The sequence below is a fragment of the Acinonyx jubatus genome, chromosome B4 (assembly GCF_027475565.1).
Source record: "Acinonyx jubatus isolate Ajub_Pintada_27869175 chromosome B4, VMU_Ajub_asm_v1.0, whole genome shotgun sequence".
Classification (NCBI taxonomy): Eukaryota; Metazoa; Chordata; class Mammalia; order Carnivora; family Felidae; genus Acinonyx; species Acinonyx jubatus.
The window spans coordinates 139,349,220-139,362,372 of NC_069387.1; the positions used below are offsets into that span (position 1 = coordinate 139,349,220).

General features: G+C 51.3%; 2 protein-coding genes across 3 annotated transcripts in view; one reads left to right on the forward strand and one right to left on the reverse strand.

The window, feature by feature from the left end:
* On the forward strand, nt 1-7,601 carry KLHDC7B (kelch domain containing 7B). Its single transcript, XM_027070342.2, has one exon. It carries the CDS (start codon nt 2,709-2,711, stop codon nt 6,315-6,317), a length of 3,609 nt encoding a protein of 1,202 aa, XP_026926143.2. The 5' UTR covers nt 1-2,708; the 3' UTR covers nt 6,318-7,601.
* The window catches only part of SYCE3 (synaptonemal complex central element protein 3), a 30,585-nt gene continuing 23,227 nt past the window's right edge, over nt 5,796-13,153 (reverse strand). The window contains exons 3-5 of one of the 2 annotated variants that reach the window (XR_008288940.1): nt 7,640-7,907; nt 7,187-7,247; nt 5,796-5,934 (exon numbers count right to left, since the gene is read on the reverse strand). Coding sequence is in view for 1 of the 2 variants with exons in the window: in XM_015085924.3 (XP_014941410.1) it covers nt 7,750-7,907 (158 nt within the window). In the remaining variant the exon portion in view is untranslated. Of the gene's footprint in view, nt 5,935-7,186; nt 7,248-7,594; nt 7,908-13,153 lie in introns of those variants that run through there. The other variant, XM_015085924.3, reaches the window with a different exon arrangement.

Consider the following 13,153-nt stretch of genomic DNA (forward strand, 5'->3'; position numbering starts at 1 on the left):
CCAGGCACCCCTAAATCTGGGATTTATATTTTCTAAGCCTTAAAACTTATTCTACGTTTATTTATACATACATAAAAATACATGTATACTTTTAACTTATAAATATTATATAATGTTGTATTCTCTTTTATATCATTTCTGATGATAAATATTTCCTACTTTTACAAAATTCCAATGATAGAGAAACCCTACATTTGGTGAGGTTTGCTGCTCTCCACCATCTCGTGTATTCTCCATTTGGAATTATGTCATCATGTCACTGTGCTTTTCTTCCACTAAATGTTTTACAAAGGGCACCCTGGTGGCCAGAGCACTGTCCAGCTTTGTTCAGGCTCAGTGACCAGGCAGTGCTGGGGTTTTCTATGAGCAGCTACAGTGGGTCAGCTCATATGTGGATGCATTTTCTGCTCCCAGGCGCCCAGTGCACGGATGGTGGTGACAGCTGATAGGAAGGAGACCCTTCCATTCCCGTTTTGTACTGTCTGAGGAAACAAGCTTCACGTACCAGGCATGAAGCCGTCTCTCTTCCTTTCGTAGATTGGAGAAGGGTTTCTGCCTCAACAGGAGGCCACTAAAGGTCAGACCTTCTAGGGATCTACTTTGTTCATGTTTGCTTTTTACCTTGATGGTAATTTTGATACTTACTCTGTCTCATAGTACAACTATAACAATTACTTTCATTTCACAATTTGTGTAGGTGACTTCATGTTCTGTCACCTTTCCGGTGGTACTACATTTTTACTCTCTCTGGGAAGTTAGGAGGGCAAATCTCCCACAACTTAGGGAGGGAACATTTCCTCAGTCACCTTCCCAACAGGGAGTTTCTCCATGCCACAGAGTTTTGCCTTCCACCTGGATTTTGACAAAGGGAGGTGTTTTCTTTTCACAGAGGATGGGACTAGACCCTTCCTTGGTCACCTGTGTGCCACCAAGACCCATCATGGTCCTTGACACCTTGTGAAACTGATTGGGATGATTTTCTGTGCTGGTTCCTCCCCACCACGGCACCCTAAGGTATCACTTGGTGGACACTTCTGTTCTCTGACAGCAGCCTGGGGCCCTGACTAACAACGGGTGTCTTCAGAAGCTAGGCAGAAAGGCCTGATGAGGTGCTGTGGCCTGTAAGGTGCAGGTGGGTATTCCATCTCCATTCTTTCTAGGTCTCTGGACCCCAAACAACCAAGAGGTAGAGCCTAGGACTGGGACAGGAATAAGGGCAGTGCCCATAAAGCCTGACACCAAACTGAGGTCCACCTTAAGGCATGGGCACACCCTCCACCCTCTTACTGTCATCTAATATGCTCAGGGGAGCTGGGAAGCGATCAGATGGGTGAGGTACCTGAGTTCTAGCAGAGCGCAGGCTGGGTGCCAGGGATGCTCCTTGGCCATCTCACTGCCTGAGGGAGAAGTCCTGTGTCCTGGAGGAAGGAACAAGTACATGTTATGAGGGCCCTGCCTTTGTCCCAGAGGCTCCTGGCTCTTATTCATATCTGTGTTCTACCTGTCCCAAGACTTATTCCTGAGATCAGCTTAAGTGTGAAGCAGACGGAGGAGACATGGCTCCTTAGCTGAGAAACCAAACTGAAGGAGGCCAGGCACATGCCCGAGGGGGCTGAGTTTCAGTGAAGAGGCTGGGGCGGAGTGATTTGGCGAAGATGACGGAAGGCCAAGGAATGAGATGGGACACCCAGAAATCAGGTTGATAGAGTACCTGGGTTCAGACGAGGGTCTCTGAGTGATCCTGGTGGCTGGATGATGATGTACCAGGGGTAACAGCAGGCTGAGCTTAGGGTTCTGTGGGGGCACCAGGAGAGAGGTGTTGGAGCAGTCAAGATGGCCCACAGGGTGCAGGGGGAGGCCTAGGAGGCTCTAGAAAGGGCAGGTGGGTTTCTAATAAGACAGGCTAATAAAGAGAAAAGTGCAACTTTTGGATTTTCTTTATTTTGTTCATTTCCCCCCCCTCTTGACAGCTTAGAAAATTCCTTTGGAAAACTATTCCATCTCTGCTGAACTCAGGGTAAGGGAGGTCCAGAGGCTGCCGGAGGAGGGGAGGTGGGGCCTTCAGCCTTGGCCCCTCTCACGCACCCCTATATATCCTGGGAGACAATAGTGCAAATCTCTACTTCACACCTGAGGTGACAGGAGGTTGCACTTTCTAAGGCAGAGCTTCCTGTCAGGACACCATGCCCTCCATGGTCTCTCTCAGAGGCCAGCCTGCAGGGTTGGCACCATGGAGTATGTGCCCGCCCACCCCTCCCCCACTGGCCCACAGTGGAATCGTCTTCTTGGGTTTCTGGTAATTTCATCAGGGCTGCATCATGTTGCTAGAGCTACAGATAGCATCTCACTATGCTCTTCCCTAACAGAGCCTCTGAGGCTGGACACAGGCTGAGAGTTGGAACAATAGGGTGGAGATCTGGGGGGCTGTGAGGGTCTGTGAAGGTCTGGGATACCGGAACAGCTTTGAGGAACGATGTCACTCGCCACTGGAACCTGTGGAAAAAAGAGAAGGGGCGGGTTTGCCTGCAGAGGCCCTGAGCTCCTGGAGCTCTTGTGCATTATGTTGTCTCCTGACAGCTCCACCTAGACAAACCCCCAATCCGGGTGTGGGCGAAGAGACACCCCCCCCCCCCAGGCCAGGCAGAAAGACTGTCCCCCAGCACAGGTCCACCTTAACTGGGCAGCCCTGTGGGCGGGGCGCATTGTTGATGCCTGTGCAGACAGCAGTCCAGGCCCGAGTGTGGGACAGACTTGCAGGCAGCACTCCAAGCTTCCAGCCTGTGACCCAGCTCCTCACGCTGAGTCTGCAGCCCCGCACCATGGTCCAGGGGGCCTTGGAGCCTGATGGCCCCGGCTGGGGCTGGGATGGGGAGGATGACTGGGACAGCGCTGTCCTCACCCTGCTGGCGCTGGCTGTGGTGGCTGCCACGGCACTGGCTTTGCACTGGTTTGGCTCTGGGCAGGACCAGGAGGCGGCAGGACCTGCATCTACAACCCCCGGGGCCCAGCCTTTACAGGCTGGAGGAGCCAGCCCAGCCCTGCCCCTGCAGCCCAAGGTCAGTGGTGGTGTCGAGGGACACAGCTCAGGGCAGGGGCAGCCAGACCCTCCAGGACGTGGCCAGGGGAGTCCAGCTGCAGCAGGGGCCCAAGATCAGGAGCTCCGGGGAGGTGGCCTGGCTGCCACAGCGGCACCTCCACTCAAGACACCCGGCGAGGTGGCCAGCGGAGGGGCCTTGGGACGGCAGCACGACAGTGCCACTCCGGAAGCCCTGCGAGGTAAAGGAAGGGAGCCTCTCAGGCCAGATACTGCCTTCCTGGGTTGGAGCAAAGTAGGGGGGACATCCGGCCCCCTCCTGATACACTTCACCCCTCGGAGTCCTGGCAGAGAGACTGAAGGGCAAGTGGAGGCAGGAGGTGTTCAAGCCAAGGTGCCAGCTCACCAGGCCCTGGTCCACACAGCAGAACAGGACACCAGCCCCTGGCAACAAGGTGTAGGGCCACCTGGCTCGCTAGAGAGAGGTCGAAGAAGCCGGCGGTGGCAGGTGGACCAAGGCTCAGAAGATAGACACCGCCGCCTCCCAAAGCTGGACCCCCTCCGCCTGGGCTCTGTGGTGAGTGTGTGGGATGCCGTGGATGCAGCCAGCAGCCTCTCCACAGGCTCCCAGAGGCCTCCTCTCCCCTTGGAGCTGCCTCCACCACGTGCCACGCAGACTGGGCCTTTGACAGAGGGCACAGTGAAGGGGCACAGGGAGAGCAGCCTCCATCCAGCCTCAGTCCTAGCTCTGGAGAGCAGGGAGGCTGGGCCCCAGGCTCCCAGGGAGTCTCAGGGACCCCCAGCCTCCGTGGAAGGCTGGCCGTGGGAGAGGAGCTTCGTCCAGACCCCTGACTCCATGGGCCCATGGCCAGAGGGGTCGCAATGCGGACATCCACTCTTGTCTCAAGGACGGGGGACCGCAGACGCCAGCAATGCGGTAAAGGCTGGGGCTCAAGGCTCTGGAGACTGCTCTTTCTTCAGCTCAGGGCCGGGCGGGGCAGAGCAGCAACGGGGCCATGGCCTCCTAGAAGGGAGACCATCTTGGCAAGGCCAGCGTGGGCAGAGCAGCGGGCAAGAGGCAGGCAGTCTGGACACGGAAAAGCGCCCCCCAGACACCCCCGGCTCAGCCACGCTCTCCCCGCGCATCCCTAAGCCCCTCCCGCCCTTGGCTTCCCCGCCCACAGCACATCCTCACGGAGGCCTCTTACCTGCAGGCTCAACCCTTCCGACCTCCTCTCCTTCAGACTCTTTGTCCCTCAGAGTTAGTCAGGGTTCTGCCGAGGATGAAACTCTCAGGGCAGTGTCAGCCCCAGCCCCAGCCCCAGCCCCAGCCCCATTTCCGACCCCTACCCCAAGTAGTGAGTCAAGGCCTATGTCCCAGGAGCCCAGTGTGGCTCTCTGCAAGGACAACCAGGAAGGGCAGATCTCATCTAGCTGGGAAAACCTTATTTCGATGGTTCTTCGGAGTCACCCTTTCCCCAGGCAAGAGAGACGCCAAGGGAGAGCCCCAAGGGCAGCTCCCAGGAGCCCTAGAGATCCCAGCACTGATGCACCCTCTGAGAACAGAGAGTCTGGTTCTCCCCCCGAAGGGGCCGCCACCAGCCTGGAGGTCAGGAACGGCTCTGCCGTTGGAATGGTCACAGAAGCTGGCACAGGGGGCCTGCCTGAGGCTGGGTGTCTGCAACAGCAGAGAAGCTCGGATACCAGGGAGGCTCCTACTCCAGACCCTCCCTCAGGCCCAAGGCCAGATGCAGTGGATGAGAAACATCCAGACTCCCCACTGCCTGGAGCCGCAATGCCCGGGGCCCCATCACGGTCCCCTGGGCAGAGGCAACCTGGCCCTGTACCCTCCCCCACCGCGAGGGGGGTCTCACAGCCTGTCCCACGGCCCCGGAAACGCAGCATGTGTGAAATAGCAGAGAGCTCTGAGCGGGAGGTCAGCCAGATGGTACCACTGAGGCAGGAGGGAGAGGCTCCAGGGGAGAGGCCCCGCCCTGCAGGCAGCGGGGCAGTCCTCACAGAAAAGCAGGAGGCCCGAAAACTCAAGGTGCTTCTGCAGAGGCCCGGGAGCCGGGGGGTGGCGGAGGGGCCTCGGAAGCCCAGCTCCCTAGCCCAGGAGCCCACTCTGGCCGCGGCTCGACGACAGCGGCTGGACCTGGGCAGCTGCCTGGATGTACTGGCCTTTGCCCAGCAGCACGGGCAGCCTGGCCTGGTGCAGGAGACCTATGCGTTGATGAGCGACAATCTGCTGCATGTGCTAGGAGACCCGGGCCTCTACCGGCAGCTGAGCGGGGCCGAGCGGGAGCGCATCCTGAGCCTCCGGACGGGCCGGGGCCAGGCGGTGGTGGGGGTCCTTGTGCTGCCCAGCCTCTACCCGCTGAGCCGCTCGGGGCTTACAAGGGGCCCTTGTGGGGAGGAGGCCCCTACGGTGGGACCCGCACCCCTGCCTCCTCGCACGCACTTGCACGTGTTCAACCCCCAAGAAAACACATGGCGGCCCCTGACACAGGTGCCGGAGGAGGCCCCGCTGCGGGGCTGTGGACTCTGCACCATGCACAACTACCTGTTCCTGGCAGGGGGCATCCGCGGCTCCGGTGCCAAGGCTGTCTGCTCCAACGAGGTCTTCTGCTACAACCCACTGACCAACATCTGGAGCCAGGTGCGGCCCATGCAGCAGGCCCGTGCCCAGCTCAAGCTGGTGGCCCTGGATGGGCTTCTTTACGCCATCGGTGGAGAGTGCCTGTACAGCATGGAGCGCTATGACCCGCGCACGGATGCCTGGACCTCGCGCGCGCCCCTCCCTGCGGGCACCTTCCCTGTGGCACACGAGGCTGTGGCCTGCCGTGGGGACATCTATGTCACTGGGGGCCACCTCTTCTACCGCTTGCTCAGGTACAGCCCTGCGAAGGATGCGTGGGATGAGTGCCCCTACAGTGCCAGCCACCGGCGTCCCAGCGACATGGTGGCATTGGGGGGTTTCCTGTACCGCTTCGACCTGCTGCGGGGTGTGGGCGCTGCGGTGATGCGCTACAACACTGTAACGGGCTCCTGGAGCCGGGCTGCCTCCCTGCCCCTGCCCGACCCGGCCCCCCTGCACTGCACCGCACTAGGCAACACCATTTACTGCCTCAACCACCAGGTCACCGCCACCTTTACGGTCTCTGAGGGGACTGCCCAGTTCCAGGCCAGGGAGTTGCAGCCCTTTCCTCTGGGGAGTAAGGGGGTCCTCTGTCCATTCATCTTGACTCTGCCTGCCACCGACCGGCTGCAAACAGCCCTCTGAGTTGCTGCTCTCTAGGGAGACCCTGGGCCTGGGGGTCTGAGGGCAAGTGGAGCACAGGAGGTGGCTGGCAGAACCTTCTGCTGTTGTTTCCGGGACAGCTTTGTTTTTCTGTTCTAATAAGGCTCATGATCTCCCCCTTCCCTACCGCCTTCCCTGAAAGAGCCCTCTCCCCCTGGAGCTCAGGCTCCTTGCATCTGGTTAGAAGCCGGCTTCTAACCTTCCCACCACAGCATGCTGTTTACTGCCTTTTCCGCTTAGTTCTTGCCCTGACGCCTCAGCTGGCTCACACAGCCCAGCCCCTCCTCCAGGGGGCTCCTCCTCCTCCTCCTCCTCCTCCTCCTCCTCTGGGCTCCCAGGAGCCAGGTTCCCTCTTGCAGCACTGCACTGCCTGGAAAAATCTGTGTGGGGGTCCCTCTGGTGCTTTGAGAGCCAGGGACCGATGTGTCCTTGAAGACCAGGATTTGGCCTGCAGAGGGGCTGACTGCTGAGCCAAGGAAGGAGGTGGCTAGAGAGATAGTCACACTTCTCCGTTCTGTCCCTAGGGCTCCAAGCTGGGCAAGAGGTCTGTAAGGGAATGGGACAGGGGAACAAGGAACAGAGAGTCCCCAGAAAAATGTTCTTGCCTCAGGCCTTGGGAGCCTGGTTTGGGTCTTCCTGGGAAAAACTCTGTAGCCCTCCTTTGTCCGATTGGTCCCCAGAGGCCTGGAACCCTTGCCTGTGAAACTGTTCTGCTGACTGTAGGCCCTGCCTGTAACCACTTGGGCTCATGCCCCTCTGCAGCCTGTGGGGTCTCTTCCCCCCGCTTTGCCCCTCCAGAAGCAGCCTCACTTCCCACCACCCCCTGTTCTTATGTGAGACCCAGGTTTCACCTGAGCTCTTTCCCTTGTTAGCTGCGGACTTAGCCGAGACATCGGATTCCATTCTTCTCATCTGTGTAGTGGGGAAAATGAACATCTGTTACTCAGGAGAGCTGTGAGGGCATAAGGACACATGTGAGCGCCTAGCGCAGTGCCCAGGATGAATAGATAATGTTCCCCTTTACTCATTTTGGAATCCATCACAGGAAGGTAAATAAATCTGACTGAACACTGCTGCCTGTCCCACCGTGTGCCCTGGTTTGCCCCATCTGGCCCTTTTTATTTTGCTTTTTATTCCATCCTTGGTACTACTGGCACTAAATACATTTAATTCATTGAAAGCATCTACATCTTATGATTCTCATTTTTTGCTCACAAGGCTCGCTATGCTGCTGGGTAGGACAGAAAGGGGTCCTCAGGTTGCTCTTAAAAATAAGTTTATTGAAAAACAAGTACAGTTCATACAGCTATATATTACGGTTGCTGTTACTCTGCCAAGCAGAGAGGGCTCTGTGCCCCCGGGGCTTCTCCACACTGGCAGGCAGAAGCACGGTGGCCGTGGGTGGGCAGGGGGCCTACTGTTTGTGCTTGGTCTCAGTGAGCAGCCCTTGCCAGTTCTTCTCCATCTCCTCCTTGCAGTTGAGGAAGGCATCCTCCAGCCGGCGCATGGACTCCGCCAGTGTGGGGTTGGTGCGCATCACCACCATGTCGTAGGCCATCCATGTGGCTTGCACTGCAACAACCAGATGGGCCCTGATCAGGCTACAGAATGGGGCTGTGGCTCTGAGCACTCCAGGGAGGGCCAGATGCCTCCAGCCATGCTAAGCATCCCAGGGACCAGATCCTGCTGAGTGGCTGGTAGGCTACACGTTATAGGGTTCATAAAAACCAGTATTAAAACTTCTTCCTACACAGAGCACTACTGACACTTCCCTGATCTCACACAAGTCTTAACTTCTGGATACATCAGCCTGTGATGCTAAGACTGGAGGCCTGTCTGATATAAAATATTAGGACCATTTAGAGCAAACTCAGGTCCTTACCTATCTGCAGTTTATAGCTAGTGGTTGCAGGGTGAACCCTGAGGGGTCGTAACACCCATCCAAGCTCACATGCTCAAGTAGGACTGATTATTCCTACTCCTGCAAAGCCCTGAGCCTCATGTTACCTTACGCACAGTGGCCTGGGATGCCTGCCCGCTTCTGTCTGGGTACCTCTGTGCTTTCATTAAGGCCAGCCCAGGGACTCCTCCTTCTGGAAAGGTTTGCTGCATCCCATGTTAGGTGTCCTTTGGTGCTCACCACTGCACTGAGTTTCTTGCTGTTTCCCATCGAGAGCTACCCGAGGGCTTATAGGTGAACACATGCTTCTTATACAAATTCAACGGAAGTCTGCAGAAACCTCATCTCTCTGCAGCACCCACCGCACTGGTGTGGTTCTACCCTCTATAATTACAAAGAACAAAGGTCATCTCCCTTCCACACGACAGCCAACCACAGTACATATATCTCCCCCTTAAAACTGCTCTTTGCTGGGCTAAAACATACTGGACACTTTGGGGAACTATGTCCTCAAGGAAATTAACCAAAGAGGAGATAAGCAAATAATAACACATGAATATCTACATACAACCAAGGTCAGCAGCAATGACAGACTTGATGTTTTACAGAAAGTAACGTTTGGTTAAGGAAAAATTGTTAGAAAAGCTATGTGCAGTATCTTAACAGAGGGCATATAGTTATATGGCGTGTACAGGAATTCTTGAACTTTTGGATGTATGAGAGTCACTTGGGACACCTTTTAAAATGTAGATCACTGGCCGCTCCCACAACTCAAAGAGGGTCTTGTCTAACATGTTGTGAATGGTGCCCAGGAACCTGAATTTTAACAAGGAGACCACCCTTATAGACTGCCTGGACAGCAGGTGCAGCATGTACCTGGGAGTCAGAACAGTTTGCTTTCTGGCTCTCTCTACTTGCTACCTGTGTGCCCACAAACAAGTGACTTAAGTTCACCAACCTCATTTGTAAAGGAGAGACAACATCCCAGTCTCACAGCTGGCTATGATTAAATGGATGATATGTAAAATGCCTAGCACATATTATGGTGTTCAAGACAGGAGAAACCCTTGCCATAAAATAAATAAGAGGTATTCAGGGCAAAGAGAGTGGGTAAGAAATAAAAATTCAGAAGGAAAAAAGAGCTTGCAGAAATGAGTCTCATATGGTTCCACACAACAGTTGGAATTCTAGCTCTGAATTTCCTAAGGTGAAAGCAGGGGAAACATGCTCAGATTTGAAACTCGGTGGCCATAAAATAAAAACAAACCCATGAAGGACACCTGGGTGGCTCAGTCAGTTGAGCAGTTGAGTGTTCAACTGCGGCTCAGGTCATGACCTCACGGTTCCTGAGTTCAAGCCCCACACTGGGCTTGTTGCTGTCAGCATGGAGCCCGCTTTGGATCCTGTGTCTCCCTCTCCCTCTGCCCCTCCCTTGCTCACACACACACACACACACACACACTCTCTCTCTCTCATAAATAAATAAACAACAACAACAACAACAAAAACGGGCACCTGGGTGGCTCAGTCGGTTAACTCAGCTCAGCGTCTGACTTCCACTCAGGTCATGATCTTGTGGTTCATGGGTTCAAGCCCCACATCAGGCTCTGTGCTGACAGCTCAGAGTCTGGAGCCTGCTTCTGTGTCTCCCTCTCTCTCTGCCCCTCCCTCACTTGTGCTTTTTCTCTCTCTCAAAAATAAATAAACAAAACAACCATTAGATGCTTTTATCCTAAGAAAAAATTTTCCTATAGGTATATTCTATGAGAAGCATATAATATAGTTGAAAATATCCTTGACAACATCTCTACTTGAAATACAAAGTGATTCTTCTATGTCTATTTTTGTAATCACTGGTAAAAGAAAGCTGTTGGCATATTGCCAAAACACAGTCCAGAAAAGGCAATTCAATGAGACACCAAAACACTATATCAAGAGCAAAGCCCTTTTTAATTTGATCCAAGGAAGAAAATTCAGAATGCATAGAAAAGAAAGAACTCATGATCATCAGAAGATCCTCCAGAAATGCACATCTCTTGAGTTTTTCATTCATTCAATATTTATTGAGCACCTTTGTGTTGGCATTTTGCTAAGGCACTCCTGGTCTCCTGGCAATATAGCAGTATGCAAGATAGACACACCCCACCTTCAGGAAGTGTCTATAGGGGCCATGGGAGATAGAATAAACACACAAGACAATCACAGGTTGGGAAGGGTGCTGTACGGCAATAAGCAGCATGTGTTGGGACAGAGGAATGGAGTAGGAGGAGTCTTTAAACCAGATGGTAAGGGCAGGCTCTCTCTGAGAGCTTTTGGTAAGGCCTGCACTTTAGCAAAGCCAAGGTCATAATCTCTGGAAAAGCCTGAACAGCAGATATTCTAAGAAGCCAACTAGGGCTCACCTGATACACTACCTGCTGGGTAGGACTAAAATCCTCATACAGAAATCAAGAAAAAACAGCCAAGATGTGGGGCACCTGGGTGGCTCAGTCGGTTAAGTGACTGACTCTTGATTTCAATTTAGGTCATGATCTCAGGGTTCATGGGTTTAAGCCCTGCTTCGGGCTCTGTGATGCTGGTATGGAGCCTGCCTGGGATCCCCTCCCCGCCCTCCCCTTCCCTGTTCATACATGTATGCACTCTCTCTCTCTCTCAAAATAAATGAGTAACTAAATAAATAAATAACCACTCAAGCTGTACACCTAAATGCAGAGTTCAAAGGATGAAGATAAAGTGTTCCAAAATTCTGTTGTAGGAGAGGGGAGGACATCACTTAGGGATGTAGTAAGTGAATTTGCTTTGAGGGCCTAGAAGGTAGACAGGGAGTACAGGAATGATGACAAAGGGCAGGCTCAGCCATGTGATAAAGGGACAAAGATGGGCCTGGACTTTATAGCCACGGGCTAATTCCCACCTTTGGCAAAACAGACCAATCAACATTTTAAATGTAATTGGTGAAGTTATATCTCCCAAATCTCAGGCCCCAGATGGTCTTACAGATGAATTCTACCAAAATTTGAAAGAACAGTTAATTCTTACATAATACAATTCCAGAAATTAGAAAAAGAAGAGTGATAACCTCACTGTATGGATATAGGAGCATTCCATTTATGTTCTAGAAAATTTGAGTACAGAGATAAACAAAAATAAATACATAATTTTCCCTAAGTTAGTTTGTTCCAAAATCAAAGATTATATGAAAAAATATAGTTCTATTTTATATCAATATAGATACAAAACTCTAAACATAACATGAACTAACCAAACCTAACAATGTGTTAAAATAGCATGTTATGATGTAGAATTTGTAACAGAAATTCAGCCCTGGGGGCTGAGTGCGGGTGCCATCAGGATGCTGCGCACAGGCTCTGCTCTGCTCTCTGTGCATAAATTCACAGACAAACATGAATGGATAACAACAGAAAATGGTATTGGAACAGTGGGAATCAGCAATTTTGCACAGGAAGCTTTGGGAGATGATATTTATTGTAGTCTGCCTGAAGTTGGGACAAAATTGAACAAACAAGAGGAGTTTGGTGCTTTAGAAAGTGTGAAAGCTGCTAGTGAACTCTATTCTCCTCTATCAGGAGAAGTAACTGAAATTAATGAAGCTCTTGTGAAAATCCAGGACTTGTCAACAAATCTTGTTATGAAGATGGTTGGCTGGTCAAGATAACACTCAGTAACCCTTCAGAACTGGATGAATTAATGTGTGAAGAAGCATATGAGAAATACATAAAACCTATTGATGAGTGAAAATGGAACCCCTAAATAAACTAGTATGAAACAATTTAATCTAGCATAATTGTCTTAAATTAGTGGTGCATGGAGGATTTAAAATAGCAACTTTTGGGGCACCTGGGTGGCTCAGTCGTTGAGCCTGGGACTTTGGCTCAGGTCATGATCTCCGGTTTGTGGGTTGGAGCCCCCCATTGGGCTCTGTGCTGACAGCGCAGAGCCTGGAGCCTGTTTCGGATTCTATGTCCTCCTCTCTCTCTGCCCCTCCCCCGCTCATGCTCTCTCTTTCTCTCAAAAATAAATAAACATTAAAAAATTAAAAATGAATAAATAAATAAAATAGCAACTTTTAGCAATACTAGTGCAAAAAGAAATCACTCGCAACAACATTAATGAAAGAAAACACCCCTTAACTTTCTAATGATTGCAGATAAACATAGCAAGTATCTTTTTTGCCATACCTTATGATTTTTAGGCTAGGCTCTAGTTATAACATTCAGAATCCTGTAATTATTTGTGGTTAAAAACTAGTTATAAAAATTATGTAATTCAAGGATAACACTGTCATCTTAAGTCTTAGGGAATATCGTAACTTGTTTGCATCTCTCCCTGGATTGGAGTCAAAATACTTAAATGATCTATCCATTGGAAATAACTGGCAGTGGAGAAAGGTTTGTTAGTTCTGTAGTGTCAGATAAAGAATACTACCTTAATTTTGCAATATACTGTGCTTTCAAAATAGCTGGTGCTATTTTTAATATGGTGAAGCAACAGCCTTGCAGGAAGATAAATAGTTTAATAATAATACATTCAACTTCGTTAAAAAAATAAAAATAAATAAAAAGGGGGAAATCATAGGAATAGCTCAATTAATGCCCAAAAAAAGGGCAGTTAACAAAATTTAATACCTATTTGTGGTTTAAAAAAATCAACTCTAACAAATTAGAAATAATGGGAGACATCTTAAGCTTACTAAAAGTGATATACCAAAACTTACAACATATATACTTAACGGAGAAGCTATGTATATATTCCCTTTTTATTTATTTACTTATTCATTTTTACTTAAAAAAATTTTTTTTAACGTTTATTTATTTTTGAGACAGAGAGAGAGAGAGACAGCATGAACAGGGGAGGGTCAGAGAAAGAGGGAGCCACAGAATCTGAAACAGGCTCCAGG

Excerpts from the sequence above, each read along its gene's own strand:
- KLHDC7B (XM_027070342.2), top strand. The coding sequence starts at position 2,709 with ATGCCTGTGCAGACAGCAGTCCAGGCCCGAGTGTGGGACAGACTTGCA.